Source organism: Phacochoerus africanus, chromosome 7 (assembly GCF_016906955.1).
Source record: "Phacochoerus africanus isolate WHEZ1 chromosome 7, ROS_Pafr_v1, whole genome shotgun sequence".
In the NCBI taxonomy this organism is placed as follows: Eukaryota; Metazoa; Chordata; class Mammalia; order Artiodactyla; family Suidae; genus Phacochoerus; species Phacochoerus africanus.
This window is the reverse complement of record NC_062550.1, coordinates 67,415,077-67,431,712: the sequence shown is the minus strand read 5'-3', so window position 1 is coordinate 67,431,712 and position 16,636 is coordinate 67,415,077. Positions and strand designations below refer to the sequence as shown.

The 16,636-nt window shown below is 52.1% G+C and overlaps 1 protein-coding gene and 1 pseudogene across 1 annotated transcript; one reads left to right on the top strand and one right to left on the bottom strand.

Annotated features, from left to right (window-relative positions):
• Window positions 1–1,861: 1,861 nt before the first annotated feature.
• On the top strand, window positions 1,862–1,985 carry LOC125131866 (uncharacterized; annotated as a pseudogene).
• Window positions 1,986–3,378: 1,393 nt separating this feature from the next.
• On the bottom strand, window positions 3,379–14,329 carry C1R (complement C1r). The gene is made up of 11 exons (XM_047787647.1): window positions 14,173–14,329; window positions 13,227–13,455; window positions 11,479–11,671; window positions 10,750–10,899; window positions 10,455–10,651; window positions 10,032–10,179; window positions 9,805–9,926; window positions 7,419–7,497; window positions 6,877–7,032; window positions 4,981–5,055; window positions 3,379–4,259 (listed from the first exon to the last, which is right to left on the bottom strand). Coding segments are annotated over exons 1-11 (2,121 nt in total). The 5' UTR covers window positions 14,175–14,329; the 3' UTR covers window positions 3,379–3,489.
• Window positions 14,330–16,636: the final 2,307 nt, after the last annotated feature.

Sequence of the window (16,636 nt, the reverse complement as noted above, 5' to 3'; positions counted from 1 at the left end):
TGGATCCTTAACCCACTGAGCAAAGCCAGGGATTGATCCTGTGTCCTCGTGGATGCTAGTCAGATGTGTTAACTGCTCAGCCACGACAGGAGCTCCTATAATTTTGATTACATGTTACCAATTGCTTTCTATAGAGTTTGTATAAATCTACATCCCAAAAAACAATGTACGAGTATCTAGTTTCTCTGCATCTTTACCAATATAATATACTATCTTTGCCAGTCTTAGAGGTAAAAAGGTAATGTCTTGGAGTTCCCTGGTGGCTCAGTGGGTTAAGGATCCAGCACTGCCATTGGTGTGGCTCTGGTTACATCTACATTGCAGGGTTCCATTCCTGGCCCGGAAACTTCTGCATGCCTCTGGCGTGGCCAAAAAGAGAGTGGTGTCTTAATTAATTAATTAATTAATTAATTAATATTTTCCTTATTATGAGTTACATTAAACTCCAAAGTCAGAAATCAATTTCTCTATTATTTTTCCTATTGTCTATTTGCAGAGTATTGGTTTTGTCCTTATTTTTCTACTCCAGTGCACTTGAAGAATAAGATAGATGCACATGACTTTGGGGGAAAGGAGTGGGAACCAGGGAGATCAGAGCAGTCACTGGATTCTCCTGGGATCACCTTTGATGATTGCAATAAGGACCAGGGACTCAGAATCTTAACTTTGCCAGGGATTCTATAAATAACATAGTCAGAGTTCCCGTTGTGGTTAACGAATCCGACTAGGAACCATTAGGTTGTGGGATGGATCACTGGCCTCGCTCAGTGGGTTAAGGATCTGGTGTGGCCGTGAGCTGTGGTGTAGGTCGCAGACGCAGCTTGGATCCCGAGTTGCTGTGGTTGTAGTGTAGGCCGGTGGCCGCAGCTCCATTAGACCCCTAGTCTGGGAACCTCCATATGCCACGGGAGCAGCCCAAGAAAAGACAAAAAGACAAAAAAGAAAAAAAATAATAGCTGAATTTTTTACTTTTTGTATTTACCGTGACCTTCTCTACCCACTCCCACCTCCTTTGGAATTCTGAAGGTGTTTCACTTCTGCAAACACATTTTTTTTTTTTTTTTTGTCTTTGTAGGCCCGAACCTGAAGCATGTGGAAGTTCCCAGACTAGGGGTTGAATCAGAGCTGCATCTGCCGGCCTATGCCACGCCGGATCCAAGCCACATCTTTGACCTATGCCACAGCTCATGGCAGTGCTAAATCCTTAATCCACTTATTGAGGCCCATGGTCGAATCTGCATCCTCATGGTTACGGGTCAGATTTGTTTCTGCTGAGCCAGGACAGGAACTCCTCTCTCTCTCTCTCTCTCTCTCTCTCTCTCTCTCTCTCTCTCTCTCTCTCTCTCTCTCTCTCTCTCTCGTCTTCATTTATTTTTTTTTTGTCTTTTTGGGCCGCACCCGTGGCATGTGGAGGTTCCCAGGCTAGGGGTCTAATTGGAGCTGCAGCCGCCAGCCTACACCACAGCCACAGCAACTTGGGATCTGAGTCGCGTCTGCGACCTACACCACAGCTCATGGCAATGCCAGATCCTTAACCCTGAGCAAGGTGAGGCCAGGGATCAAACCCACATCCTCATGGATGTTAGTCAGGTTTGTTAACCACTGAACCATGACGGGAACTCCGGGAACTCCTCTCTTAAGGGATATTTAGAGATTGGAAGGTGGGCTGTTAAAAAAGCTGTTATAAAAAATTTTTTAGGCATTCTCTCGTGGCTCAGTGGGTTAAGGATCCAGCGCTGTCACTGCTGTGGCTCTGGTCACTGCTGTGGTACAGTGCGATCCCTGGTCTGGGAACTTTTGTATGCCCTGGGTGCTGCCAAGTTGGTTTGTTTGTTTCTTCATTTTTTTAAAGAAAAAGGATTTTCAGCCAGTTAAGCTGACAGTGCTCTTTTCCCAAGGGGGGCCTAGCGGGCAATGACTGCAAACAGCAGCCTCCTCGGTATGCAGGCAATTATAAGTTGCCCTAAAGGACCTTGGAAACAGCCCTTTCTAGTGGACTTTCATGACTGGCATGCTGTCCCCAATCTAGGCCTCAGACAGGTATATTTGGTGTCTTTGGAAAGCCCCAGGGCATGGTGGCCAGGGTCCACATTGGCCAAGTCACAATGTCCATCCCCACCAAGCTGCAGAACAAGGAGCATGTGCCTGAGGTCGTTCGCAGGGCCAAGTTCAAGTTCCCCGGCCACCAGAAGATCCACATGTCCAGAAAGTGGGGGTTTACTAGGTTCAACACGGATGAATTTGAAAATATGGTGGCAGAAAAGTGGCTTACCCTGGATGGCTGTGGGGTCAAATACATCCCTAACTGCTGTCCCCTGAACAAATGGCAGGTCCTCACTCATGAGAACCTTGGTGCCGTCCCCTCATTATGCCCAATATCTCCTACTTTCCTGTCTAAAAAGAAAAGAAAAGAAAAAAGCTGCAACTGCGTATGTGGGAAAATCAGGATTTTCGTCTTATTGTACAATCAAAACAAAATACAGAAGTTATCCACAACTCTAGCTGCAAATGTGGGGATAAACTTCATTGTCCTCATTGCCTTCCTGAGTAGATATTTTAAATATGATTTCGCAAAATATTTTTATATTCAGTAAATACCACTTTTTTTTTGTCTTTTGTCTTGTTGTTGTTGTTGCTATTTCTTGGGCCGCTCCCGCGGCATATGGAGGTTCCCAGGCTAGGGGTCGAATCGGAGCTGCAGCCACCGGCCTACGCCAGAGCCACAGCAATGCGGGATCCGAGCCGCGTCTGCAACCTACACCACAGCTCACGGCAACGCTGGATCGTTAACCCACTGAGCAAGGGCAGGGACCGAACCCGCAACCTCATGGTTCCTAGTCGGATTCGTTAACCACTGCGCCACAACAGGAACTCCCAATACTGCTTTTTAATTCATTGTATACACTGGACTTTGTCATAGAATTTTCTTTTAAGGATTTCTATTCAATTACATGATGGTATAAAAATGGAAGAAGCCAAGGATAACTAGAGATGGTGGAACGTATCTTCTGCAATTCTTTTTGTTTGTTTGTTTGTCTTTTTAGGGCTGCACCTGCTGCATATGGAAGTTCCCAGGATGGGGTTGAATCGGAGCTGCAGCTGCCGGCCTACAGCACAGCCACAGCAACACCAGATAGGAGGTCGCATCTATGACATGGGCCAAAGCTTGTGGCAATGCTGGATCCTTAACCCGCCGAGCGAGGCCAGGGATCCAACCTGCGTCCTCATGAATACTAGTCGAGTTCTTAACTTGCTGAGCCACAATGGGAACTCCCACCTTCTACAATTCTTGAGGGGAGAGAAAGGCGATCTTTGGGTTGTTTCAGATGAAGAATGTGGATGGGATTCTAGAGAAGAGAATTAATTTCACACCGTGCCTTTCTGCATCAGTGATTTTTAATATGGATTCTTAGTGGTTACCAACAACTGGTCAGATCATTTTTTATTAAACACTCTACTCTCTGGATTCTGACCTAGCGAGTTCTGGGTTCAGCCCGCCTTCTCCATCTCCTTTTTGATCCAGTCGACGTAGTTGAGCACTTTGGTGTAGAAGCCGTAGCCCTCGCCACAGCCGATGCCCCAGGACACAATGCCCGTGGCCACCCACTGGTCATTTTTCTCATCCTTCATTACAAAGACCCCTCCGCTGTCCCCCTGGCAGGAATCCTGCTTTAGAGTCGGGGACCCAGCACAGAACATGTTCCGCGAAAACACATCGTTCCTATTTTTTTTCTGGAGCCAGCTCTGGCACATCTCTCGTTTAGCTATGGGCAGATGGACATACCTGAGGTCATGAGACAGTTTCCTCTCTGTTATCCCAAAGCCACTGACGTAGCCCATGAAGCCCCAGTCGTAGAAGGTGTCGTTGTCGGGGAGGCAGATAGGGAGGATGTCGGGGCCCAGGGTGACGCTGTTTTCCAGCTCCAGGAGGGCGATGTCCCCCTCGAAGCTGTGGCTGTCTTCCTGGCGGTAGTCTGGGTGGATGATGAACCGGCGCACTGGGTGGTTGCCCAGCTTGGTGATCTCGTCCACGTTCACGTGGCCCAGGAACACGTCCACGGAGGCGTTGTTCTGCTCATCGTACTCCTTGGGCTTGAGCGTGTGTGCGGCCGTGAGGATCCAGCGGTCGCCCAGCAGCGCGCCGCCCCCGTGCCCGTAGATGTTGGTGAAGGCCTGCCAGGGGAAACTGCCCTGCTTGGCCTTCCTGCCTCCGATGATGCGCTGCTTCTCTTCCACAGGGTTGACCGGTTTCCCGCACACTGCACAGGAGAACGCGAGGTGGCGAGAACTCAGCTTCCGGCCACCTCTCCCTCTGTGGCCCTCTTGGCCCCTCTTTTTGGTTCAGGGACTTTTCTTCTCTCTCCTCCCTCCCCACACCTCCGATGTGATCAGCCTCCACTCATTCTTTTTGTTTTTTCTTTTTTTGGCGGCCAGGCTACGGGGTCCCTGGGGCCAGGAATCGGATCCCAGCCACAGTCACAACTTAAGCCAGCTGCCGCCACGCTGGATCCTTAACCCCCTGTGCCAGGTGGGGGGGTCAAACCTGTCCCAGGGCTCTCAAGATGCCGCCGATCCCTTTGTGCCACAGTGGGAACTCCGCTACTCATTCTCGTTTATTCTCACTAGAGGTTTGTTTGTTTATTTTTTGGCCCGACATGCCAGGGATCATGCTTGTGCCTCAGCAGCAATCTGAGCCACAGCAGTGACAAGCTGGATCCTTAACCCACAGAGCCACCAGGGAACTCCCTCCTTGGGGTTTTCTTTGCTTTTTGCATTCCTCCCATCTGCCAGCTGCTCAGTGAAAGGGAAGGAATGTCAGGACAGGTCCAGCCCTCTGGGTCTCTCTGCCCCTCTCATCTTCCCTGACCTTCCATGTCTGTCTTCAGCTTCAAGCCAGAGTGTCTCTCCCTTCTCCGTGCCTCCTCTGACGCCCTCTAGGGCTGCCAGACCCATGGAGGACAGCAGAGAGTGTCCACTCACCTGGCAAACACCGAGGCATCGTCTCTCCTTCCAGCTCATTTATCCAAACGCCCTGGGCTGAGCAGGTATACGCCCCTGAGGGGAGAGGGGGCTGTGCTCAGGTTGGGAGGTCTCAGGCAGGGGCCAGTGAGCACCCAGGATGAGAGAGAACCCAGAGAGAGAAGGAGGATCAATGAGAAAGGTTCAAATACAGACAGATGGGATATCGAAAGTGTTAAGAGGCTCCATATGCATATTTTTGTTTTAATGTGAAGTGGAAAAATCAGAATACTTAATGATTATATTCGACATGACCCCTATCTGTGAAAGTAGACACAAAAACTGGTGGGACTTTATCAAAGTCCCATCAGTAGTTGCATCTTGGTTCTGGGTTGTAGATAAAGGTAGCTCTGCTTCCTTTTTTTTTGGCCACGGTGTGCAGTGGCTTACCCGGGATGTAATCCTAACCACTAGACTACCGGGGAACTCCCAGAAGCTCAGCTTTCTGATGGATGACAGTATGCCCTGCTTGTTGCTCAGCACTTTATCTGCATTATCTCATTTAAGCAGCACCACAGTGACACTGTTTTTCTTTTTTTTTTTGCTTTTTAGGGCCGCACCTGTGGCATATGGAGGGTCCCAAGCTAGAGGTCGAATTGGAGCTACAGCTGCTGGCCTACGCCAGAGCCACAGCAACTTGGGATCTGAGCCGTGTCTGCGACCTACACCACAGCTCACGGCAATTCGGGATCCTTAACCCACTGAGCGAGGCCAGGGATCGAACCCGCAACCTCGTGGTTCCTAGTTAGATTCGTTTCCTCTGCGCCATGACGGGTACTCCACAAAGTGACGCTTTCTGATGTACATCATTATCCCCATCTTACAGACCAGGAAACTGAGTTTAAATAATTTGCACAAGTTCACATAACTTCCCTTTTTTTTTTTTTGCTTTTTAGGGCTGCACCCACAGCAGATGGCAGTTCCCTGGCTAGGGGTCCAATTGGAGCTGCAGCTGGCCGGCCTGCACCACAGACACAGCAACACCAGGCCCTTAACCCACTGAGCGGGGCCATGGATCAAACCCACATCCTCATGGATACTAGTTGGGTTTGTAACTGCTGAGCCACACTGGGAACTGCAATGTTTTCCTTTTTTGCATGTTTCAAACCTACAAAGCATGTGATTTCTTTCATTACAATAAAAGGTTTAATGATATCCATAGAGGAGTTTGAGAGTCATTTAGTCAACCTCAGTGCAAAATGTCACAACAGAGAAGCCTGAGAGGGTTTCTGGGAAGAACGCTGGGGAGGTCCCACTGCAATAGCTGCAGTGGTGGTGATGACAGTGTTGGTGGTGGCATTCAGAGTGGCGATTGTGCTGGAGGTGGTGACGGTGGGGGTGGTGGGGATGGTGGTGGCGGAGGTGTTGGTGAGAAGGAGCTGTTTGTGAGATTCGATTCTTTGTATCGGCTCAGGTGTCTCCTTCTTCAACCCTATTAGACAGCTCTTGGCACTCCCGAAGCCAGTGCCCAGAAAATATATCTTTTTTTTGGTTTGTTTGTCTTTTTTGTCTTTATAGGGCCACCCCCGCGGCATATGGAGGTTCCCAGGCTAGGGAACCTGGGAATCGGAGCTGTAGCCACCAGCCTACGCCACAGCCACAGCAACGTGGGATCCAAGCTGCGTCTGCAACCTGCACCACAGCCCAAGGCAATGCCAGATCCTTAACCCACGGAGTGAGGACAGGGATTGAACCAGCGTCCTCATGGATACTAGTCAGATTCGTTACTGCTGAGCCATGATGGGAACTCCTGAAAAGATAGCTTAATTGACACTTCCTAGGGAATCTATGGGGAGAAATTTCAGGAGGGGATGTCCTAAGAAGAGCAGGAAGACTGCCGTTTGCATGAGGCCTTACCTCGCTCAGACTTGCTGCTGCCCCCTCCGGTGTGCATCTTGTAATACGGCTCTCGGCAGTAGTACTGGATACGGGCCTGGTAGGTGTTCACCCCCTTTGTGGTGGTGTAATTGAAGTCCCCATTGGGCAGGCTTTTGGGCCGCCCACAGTCCTTGACTTGGAGAGAACACAGGAATGCATGAGAGCCGAGGACTGTACTGGAAGCTCAGTGGGAGGAATGTGAGTTGTTTGCCCACAGAACAGGAGTGGATCCACAGAACACGCTGAGAACCTTCCGGAAATATGGTCAGTTGGGGGGGGGGGTGTGCTCTTGTGATGTATGGGAATTAGATGGAATTCAGTCCTGGGTAGAACCATCAGTCCTGCTGAGATGAGGGCTGACTGGTGCCTGGATGGGCCACAGGCTTCAAAGGACACATCAGGGGAGGGTCTTTGCGGGGAGATGCTCAGTCCAGACCCCTCTTCCCTTCTCAGCCTAGATCCCCAGGCTGGTGGGTGGCAGGGCCCCCGGGGGGCAGACACATCCCTGAGTTGTAACTTACTCTTGCACCTGGGCATGGCGCGATGCCACGTGCCATCATCCTGGCAGACAGCTGTGAAGGACAGTAGCACCTGCTTCCCCTGTTTGAGCAGAGGTAGAAGTGCCATTAGTACAAGGAGGTGCTTCAGCTCCCTTCCCACCCTCACTGGCACAGGAGCTGGAGGGAACACGAGGTCATCTCTCCAACTCCCAGACCTCAGCACCCGTGCATATGGCCTCCTTGTCCTTGTTCCTAGCTGGTCCTTTCAGACCAGACTTACAGATGGGCTCCCTGAGCCACACCGCAGTTCAGGGCAAGGGTTCATGGTTAGACCCAATAATCTTCTCTCTAGACTCTTGCCTGTTTCCGCTGAGGTCCAAGTAAACCCCACAGTTTTCAATTAAAAAAAAAAAAAACCAATAAGCCCAGTTCTGTGAAGCAGAACCAGGTTTTTCTCCCTCTGGAATGCCTTCATTGTCTCATCACCCTTAGACTGCAATCTTCTTCTCCCTCATTTTGCTTTTTAGGGCTGCACCGCGGCATATGGAGGTTCCCAGGCTAGGAGTCCAACTGGAGCTATAGCTGCCAGCCTATGAGACAGCCACAGCCACGTGAGATCCGAGCCGTGCCTGTGACCTACACCACAGCTGATGGCAATTCCGAATCTTCAACCCACTGAGCGAGGCCAGGGATCGAACCCGCAACCTCATGGTTCCTAGTTGGATTCGTTAACCACTGAGCCGTGACGGGAACTCCTGAATGAGTTTTATTCAGACCAACAATCCTCCCAGATAGTTAGCCCTGGAAAAGACTGCAAGGACATGTTTATGAGAACCAGATGTCCCAGAGAAACATAAACAATGCGAGGTAAATCATGTGGCTTGCTTTATATTCTGTGACATGAATGACAAATGCCAAGTTAAGGGTGTGGGTGGCACAGGACGGCTGGGCTGTAACCTGAGCTGGGGGGGGGGTGCAGGAAACATCCCTGGCTCACTCAGCTCCATGCAACATTCAAGAGTAAGCTCCACAAAGGTGGTGTGAACACGCATACTTCTTTTTGCCCTACCTCCTTCTCCAGGACACAGCCTGACACTCCATAAACACTTAAAATGTTTGTTGGGTGAACTCACTACACCTGAACGACAAACCAAAGGTCTCTTCTCTGATTCCCATTAGGTCTTCCAAGGGGATCTGTTGAACAGAGATGAGATGTCCAGTCCTGGGTCCCTGGTCAGGGTTAACTCCAATTGCATGTCTTTTTTTTTTTTTTTTTTTTTGGTGGCAGCATGTGGAATTTCCTGGGCTAGGGATTGAATCTGAGCTGCAGCTGCAGCCTACGCCACAGCTGGGGCCACACCATATCCTTTAACCCACCGCTTGGGGCCAGGATTGAATCCATACCTCTGCAGCGACCCGAGCCACCACAGGTGGATTCTTAACCCACTGAGCCACAGTGGGAACTCCTATATGTCATTTTTAAAAATAGCATTTTAGTTTACTGGCTTTTATCAGCTTGGCCAGTAGTGAAAACCATATTCTGGGGCTGCAAAGCAGAGGACAGGGTGGTGGACCTGGGGTAAGACCTTCGATGTGCATAAAAGAGCCCTCGAGCTATTAGATGGGATATTGCCCGATTCATGAATTACTCAATAAAGCCAACTAGGTCTTCAAGAAAAAACTAAAAACAACCCAAACCAAGATCCCTGGAGCAGGAGGATGTGGTGCTAGTCCCTGCTGTGCACAAACCCAGTAATGTTGAGTGAGTCATTTCTTGTATACTTCGCCTCCGGCCCCGCCCATTGGGTTCCTAATTCCACAGTGAGTGGTTGGGCGAGGTCAGCAGCTCTTAAACTTGGCTGAGGGGGTTCCTGTTGTGGCTCAGGGGTAATGACCCCGACGAGTATCCATGAGAATGCAGATTTGATCCCTGGCTTCACTCAGTGGGTTAAGGATCTGACGTTGCTGTGAGCTGTGGTGTGGATTTTCAGACACGGCTTGGATCCCGAGATGCTGTGCCTGTGGCATAGCCTGGCGGCTGCAGCTCCAATTCCACCCCTAGCCTGGGAAACTCCATATGCCAGGGTATGGCCCTAAAACAAAACAGAACAAAACAAACACAGAACAAAACAAAACAAAACAAAACTTGGCTGGGCATTAGAATCACCTGGGTAGCTCTAAGTAGTCCCGACGCCCAGGCTGCCCTCCAGACCCACAGAACAGCTTCTAGCGGGGGACTCAGACATCAGTGTTTTATAGTCCTAAGCGCTTCCAGGGTGCTGTTGGGTTGGAGAGCTGGCAGACCAGATGACCCTTCCAGTCGGATGTCTGTGGCTGATGCTCAATCTGCTGTGAGCCCAGCCCTATGAACAATGGGCCGCCTCCCTCCCCTCCGCCTTGCTCTCACCTCCATGAGCTGGTAGCCTTGTTTGCAGGAGGCGATGAAATAGTCCCGGAACTCGTACTGAGGCTGCAGGTCCTGGATGACAGTGAATGTGTCTAGGGTCTTGGGCTGGGGGCACTTGATGACTGTTGGGGAGATCAGAGAGCATGTTTATTTCCGAGCCACTGGCCTTCTTTCTCCCACCCCACCCCGCCCCACTGCTGGCCGGGGAGGGCCGGGGGCAGCCTTACTTTCCGTGGTGTAGTGCAGCTTCCAGCCCCGGCTGTCCCCTGACTCGTCTGTGAAGAAGAGCAGATCCACGGCATTGCTGTTGGTGTCAATGGGCGCCGGCCTCTGATTCCCACAGAACTCCCCGATGTTCCTCCCGCTGGCATAGATCTAGTGGGGGAGGAAGCAGGGTCATCTCTCCAATTCAGACATTACCCCCCACTCCGGGCCAGAGCCGTGGTGGTGGTGGTGGTGGGAAGCCTGCTTTGTGTAGGTTTTCAACTGAAGCTGAAAGGGATCTCTGGGATTCACGTGGCAGGTGTGTCGGGGCTTGCCGGACCCAAGTGTGATGTTGGCTAAAGGGTCCAGCAGGAAGCAGGGATGAGAGGAGCCACGAGGGGTGGGATGGAGAGGGTGGGGTCTCTCTGGGGCTGGGATGGCTGTACCTGTAGCTGGTCGTAGGGACAGTGTACTTGCTGGTGGTCATCGATTTCGAAGGGTTCCAGGAACTTGAGGTGGATGGTGAGACCCCGCTCCACCCGGATACTGTAGTTGCAGCGCAGGTCGGGGGGGTAGGGTTGGGGGTACTCCAGGCTGGAGATGTAGCCTGAAGGCTCTGTGAACAGCTCCCTGCTGCACTCGGCTGTGAGAACAGAGCCGCAAGGGGGTCACCAGGGGACTCGGGCTGGCCCAGCAAACCCTGATCAGTCCCAGCCTCCTCCTGGGCCACCCTGACCTCACCCTGGCAGGAATGCCCATCCTCCTGAAGCTCATAGCCTAGGTGGCAGGAGCAGAAATAGCCGCCGATGTAGTTGTGACACAGGTGCTGGCACCGGGGCTGCTGGGCATTGTCCTCCACTGAGTTGTTCTGAAAAGCACATTCATCCAGGTCTGGAAAAGATTTGGGAAGGAAGGATTAAATCCCGCTAAGGGGAGTTCCCATTGTGGCCCAGGGGAAATGAATACGACTAGGAGCCATGAGGTTGCTGGTTTGATCTCTGGCCTCGCTCAGTGGGTTAAGGATCCAGTGTTGCCATGAGCAGTTGTATAGGTCACAGACGTTACTCAGAACTGGTATTGCTGTGGCTGTGGTGTGGGCCGGCTGCTGTAGTTCCAATTCTACTCCTAGCCTGGGAACCTCCATATGTTGCAGGTACAGCCATAAGAAGGAAAAAAAAAAAAAAAAAAAATCCCGCTGAGGGACTTCTGTGGTGGCGCTGGTGTCCGCAAGGTCACTCACTGGAGATCAAAAGACAAAGTCAGCCCCTGGCCACCCAGACCCCTGGGGCCTCTCTCATCCCACTCTGTGTGATGGGGACGGGGCCCGGGTGGGTAGCCCTCTTCTGGAAAGAGCTCTCTGGGGAAAAACAAGGAAGGCCAGGACTCCTGCTTCTTTGGATTCCAGGTTCCCTTTTTCCAGCCCCCGTTCAATGTGACTGAGGCCAGAGGCCCGGCACAGTGACCACTCACCCACAGCTTGGTAGTAGGCGAGGAAGCCCTTGTAAAACATGATGGTACCATTCTCCTCGTTGGAGAAATCTGTGTGAAAGGTCAGCAGCATCTTGTTCCCTTGGGACATAAATTCCTTCCTTCCTGGGGGGTTTCCCAGGGGAGAGCCCAGCTGCCCGCAGAACCTCCCCAGCGTTTTCTTATCCGCAGAGATCTGGTGGAGGAAGCACAAGGGAGAGGAAGTCCAGCTGCCGAGGGGACCTGTGCCACGTGGCAGGTCAGGGAAGGCTGTCAGTGAAGGATCCTGCCTCCTGGCTGGACCACCTTCAGCGGCTCTTTGCCTGCTGCTCTGGCTGTGGCAAGCTTCCCCAGGTACCTTTTCTCTGTCCCCTGCAGCCCCATCGGCCAACCCTGCTCATTACCCTGTGGCTGGAACATCGCCCCTCCCTTTTGATGACCCCCTAGCCTGTGTCAGACTTTTCTGCACTCCTGTCTCCTCCCGTGCCCACCTTCTGCTGGAATCCTGGTGGCTTCAGCCCAGCCTCCATCACTCCTTCCTTCCTAGAGCCTGGATGATCTGCTTTACCTTCTGCCCTTGTTACGCCTCAAGTCAAACCACTCACCTTAGTCAAACCACTCAAGTCCAGCCATGCCTCCTGATAGACTCAGCTGAGTGTGAGCCTCTGGGGTCTGGCAGGCTCGGCAAGTGTCACCTAGCATCCCTGACCTCTTTCTTCACCGATTCCTTAATTCCTCAAGAGCAGAAGATGTCCCTCCCCACCCCCCCCCACCCCCATTCCTCACTAACCCTGCCCCCAAGACCCTTCCCATCCCAGCACTGCCGACGTCTCAAGTCCTCTGGGCTAGGAAAACACATCCTGTTCATGTTATTCTCTTATAATCTCCAGGGGTTCTCCTGGGCATAGTGTTTATGGGCTGTATGTAGGCTCTACTTGAATCCTGAATCGAGAATCTTTTTCTTCTTCTTATTTTGTCTTTTTGCCTTTTCTAGGGCCGCTCCCGTGGCAAATGGAGGTTCCCAGGCGAGGGGTCGAATCGGAGCCATAGCCACCGGCCTATGCCAGAGCCACAACAATTTGGGATCCGAGCTGCGTCTGCGACCTACACCACAGCTCACAGCAACACCGGATCGTTAACCCACTGAGCGAGGCCAGGGATCGAACCCGAAACCTCATCGTTCCTAGTTGGATTCGTTAGCCACTGCGCCATGACTGGGAACTCCGAGAGTCTCATTTTTATTGGATGTAGAAAGACGGGTCTAGGATGGGGCCCTTGGTCATTACAGGGGTGAGGGGATGAGCCCACTGTTCCCAATAAAGGCTATGCTTGAGCCACCACCATGCACCACTCCCTTCCCCTTGTCCCTGTGTTCCTAGTGAGGCAGGCAGCCACGGTGATACTCTCCATGGAAACAGGGAAACTGAGGCACAGCGGTTTCCCAAAGACTCCCACGCGTGAGTAAGCAGATGGGGCAGGTGTTTCTGACTCCTGTAGACAGGCTAATTCCTGAGGCTGGGGCCGGTTCCTTCCCTCTGTGTTTCTCCCCTCAGTGCCCACCGAGAGTCTCTAAACCAGTGGATGCCCATCCGTGGCATCGCCTGACACTCAGAACTCCACGTGACTCTCAGCTTTTACAGACTTGGGGCTGTGTCCCCAGGTGGGGAGTGTGTCCAGGGGGGTTGGAGCACAAGTCCCCAGCTTCCAGAGACCCCCAGCTCTCTCTCTGCCCTCCTGACCGGACCCCCTACCTTGACATAGTCATAGAAACAGCCTTCCGAAGGCTCCAGGTCAAACTGCCAGAAGACCAGCTTCACCCTGTATCCCGTGGGGACTGTGATGACAGTGGTTGTCTCAAAGTTGTTGGGGTAAGGCTTGGGGTACAGAGGGGATGTCACCTCCCCAAAGAGCTTCTGAGGGAGGGGCGTGGTGCCCCCCACGCTGTAGAACAGGCCTGGCACCAGGAGGTATATGAGCCACCTGCCAAAAAGAAAAAAAGGTGTCTGTAGGGCTGGAGGGGTGCAGCAAGTGCCCCTGCTACCTGGGCAGTGGTCACAGGGGGGGATGGGATGGTCATTTTCCTCTCTGTCCAGGCTGGACTTCACCGACATGTTCTGGGTAGGGAGGGTGGAGTGGGGAGGCTGGTCAGCTGCTGCCCTGGCTGTTCCTCCCGAGGGCAGCGTCCAGTCCAGAGGTCATCTCACTCCCTCCACCTCTCTCCTCATCCTCCTCCCCTGCCTTGACCCATCCCTCCCCTCCCCTTCCTGGAATAGGGCTGGCTTGGGACCAGTTAATTGAGTGTGAGGGTTTCCCGTCATAGCTCCCTGAAAGGGCTTCCAAAGGTTCAGCAAAGGCCTCTGGGAGAAACCACCTATGGAGGGAGGCGTTGGGGGCACAGGACCCCCTTCTGGGGCAGAGTGGGTTCCGTCCCTCTCACTGTTCCCTAAGAGCTGGAGGAGAAAGGCACTGGGCATCCTTTCTAGGTCTGGGGTCTCCTTTCATCCCCAGGAGGAGGGATGGGGGTACGTGTTGGCCTGTGTGCATGCGTGTGTGCATCGGAATGGATAAGGTATATGGGGAAGGGAAGGGTGTTCCTGCCTCCCTGAATGAATTTGAGAGCAGGAATAAATCTCCCGTGCCCGGGGTTCTCCGCTCTGGCTTCTCCCTCCCTCCTTGGTCCCCATCAACCTTACTCACATTTCTCAAGGCCTGTCTGGGGATCCCTGGTTCTCCTGCAGCGGCTTCATCCACTCTGTGTCCAGGGAGAGCGCAGTCATGCAGAGGAGAGAAGGGGGAGGGAATGACCGTGGAGGGGGAAGGGGGGGACCATTCCGGGAGAAATGTTGTAAGGAACCAACTATTTGCATAAACAAAACCAAAAAAAAAAAAAAAAGTCTGTTTCCAATTTGATTTAGTTTTGGTTTTGAAATCCCAGATGGTGCTGCCACCTGCTGGCCATGTGGGGAAGGGCTAGAGATGGGTCTGCAGTTTTAAGGGACTGGAAAGCCTTTGGTGGGAGGCCCAGACTTTCACTTCCACGTCTGATGGGAGTTTCACCTTTCTTCAGGGACCTCCCTAGGCACTGCTGCTCTGTTTCGGGGGTTCCTACCCAGTGGAAATTGCAGTTGAGAGGACTCTCTTTCCTGGACCGCCCTTCTCCTTTAACCCTGTGCTTCCTGCCCCGAGTTACCCAGCTACCCAGCTGCTATGGTCCAGGCATGGCCAGGCTTTCAATGCCCAGGATGATGCGATGGGACTAAGGCTGAGAGCTGGGCAGTGCAGGAGGGTACAGCGGAATGAAGCTTGGTTGCCCTGGGATCTTGATCTCCTTCACTCCTCAGTGACATTGAGAACAGGGGTCGCTGGGACCCCAAATCAGCACTAGAGTCTGTGTTAAGACGCTTCCTCTCCACCTCAGTGCTCTCAGGCCTGGAGTTCCCGTTGTGGCTCAGTGGGTTAAGAACCCGACTAGGTCTTGTACCTGCATCTTTCTTCATTGTTGGGTCTATGGTCCTCGCCTTACTGAAAACTTCAGCCCAAGATCACTGCAAGAATTTATAAACAAGTTTGTCTTCTTCAAAAACAAACAAACAAACAAAACAAAACAAACAAAGGACCCCTACTAGTATCCATGAGGATGCAGGTTTGATTCCTGCTCTTGCTCAGTGAGGTAAGGATCTAGCATTCTTGCAAGCTTCAGCATGTTGCAGATGCAGCTTGGATCCGGTGATGCTAAGGCCAGCAGCTGTGTGGCTCCGATTTTATCCCTAGCCTGGGAACATCCACATGCCGTGGGTGTGGCCCTAAAAAGACGAAAAAATAAAAATAAAAAAATTAAAAATTAAAAAGAAAAATGCACTCATGGCTGCCCATGAACTTGTCTAAGGAGGAGATAGAGACATCTTTTTTTTTGCCTTTTGGTTTTTAGGGCTGAACCTGTGGCACATGGAGTTTCCCAGGCTAGGGAAGCTCGGAGCTGCAGCTGCCAGCCTACACCACAGCCACAGCAAGTTGGGATCTGAGCTGAATCTATGACCTACACCACATCTCATGGTAATGCCAGATCCTTAACCCACTGAGCAAGGCCAGAGATCAAACCTGCATCCTCGTGGATACCAGTAGGGTTCGTTAACCACTGAGCCATTATGGGAAGTCTGAGACATCCTTTTTTCTTCAGCCTCTGGTCAAGAGTTCGAACCTCTGAGGGTTGCAGCTGCCTAAGGGCTTGGCAAACAGTGTGGCTGTGGGCAGAGACTGACTCGGTCTTTCTGAGAGGAAGCCAGGCCCACCGGAGGAGGAAGAGCCCTTGTCTCGCCTGACCTCCAGGCCATTATGTTCTGTTTTAAAAGTTTTCTCTGGAGTTCCCTGGTGGTACAGGGGGTTAAGGATCCAGGGTTGTTACTGTTGCAGTTGGGGGTCGCTGCTGTGGCTCGGGTTCCATCTCTGGCAAGGGAATTTCTGCATGCTGCGGGGGCAGCAAAAAAAAAAAAAAAAAAAAGAGAAAGAGAGAGAGAGAGAGATTGCTCTTTGGGGAAGTCTTTCTTCAGCTCTGCCCGGCTCAGATACCCTGTGGTGGTGTGTTCCACAGGGTGGCTCAGATGACAGAACAAGCTCCTGAATTCTCAGGCCTTGAGGTCACTCCTGCTTGTTTCCCCTACTAGACTAATCCCTCCATCTCTCCACCCACCCACCGGCTCACTTATCCACTTGTAGCTGCCCATTTCTTGTGCCAGGCACTTTCCCCAGCAGTGGGCTCACAAAGATGCGGCAGCTCCCCATTTGGCAGTGACCAGGTCACCACGGAATGGAGTTTAAGAGCTGGCATGTGAAAGAGGCAGTGTCAAGCCAGGTTGGAGGGTTCCCCCAGCAGGCTGATATGTCAGAGCTGAGGAGTGAATCCGCTGGCAGGGTTGAGCCATGACGTGACCTGTAGCCTTGTCAGGTGAAGAAGGACAAAAGAGAGGGGAGAAGGATAAGGACCAGATCGGGGGGCAAGAAAGAAGGGGAATCTTGTCCAGCAAATTGCACATTAGTACACACACATTAGCAGTGTGTCTGTGTCATGTGTTTACCACAGGGGCAGGATGGCAGATGTACAGGTGAAGAGGAGATGGTCCAAGAAGGTAAATCTTGGAGGAAGCTCTCCCATCCGTCCTAGGGA

What these genes read in the sequence shown, in the direction of transcription:
- C1R (XM_047787647.1), bottom strand. An exon ending in GCTGCACTACACCACGGAAA is followed by an intron (nt 9,927 to 10,031) that starts GTAAGGCTGCCC and finishes TCTCCCCAACAG; the next exon opens with TCATCAAGTGCCCCCAGCCC. An exon ending in AAGGCTACCAGCTCATGGAG is followed by an intron (nt 7,498 to 9,804) that starts GTGAGAGCAAGG and finishes CTGCTCAAACAG; the next exon opens with GGGAAGCAGGTGCTACTGTC.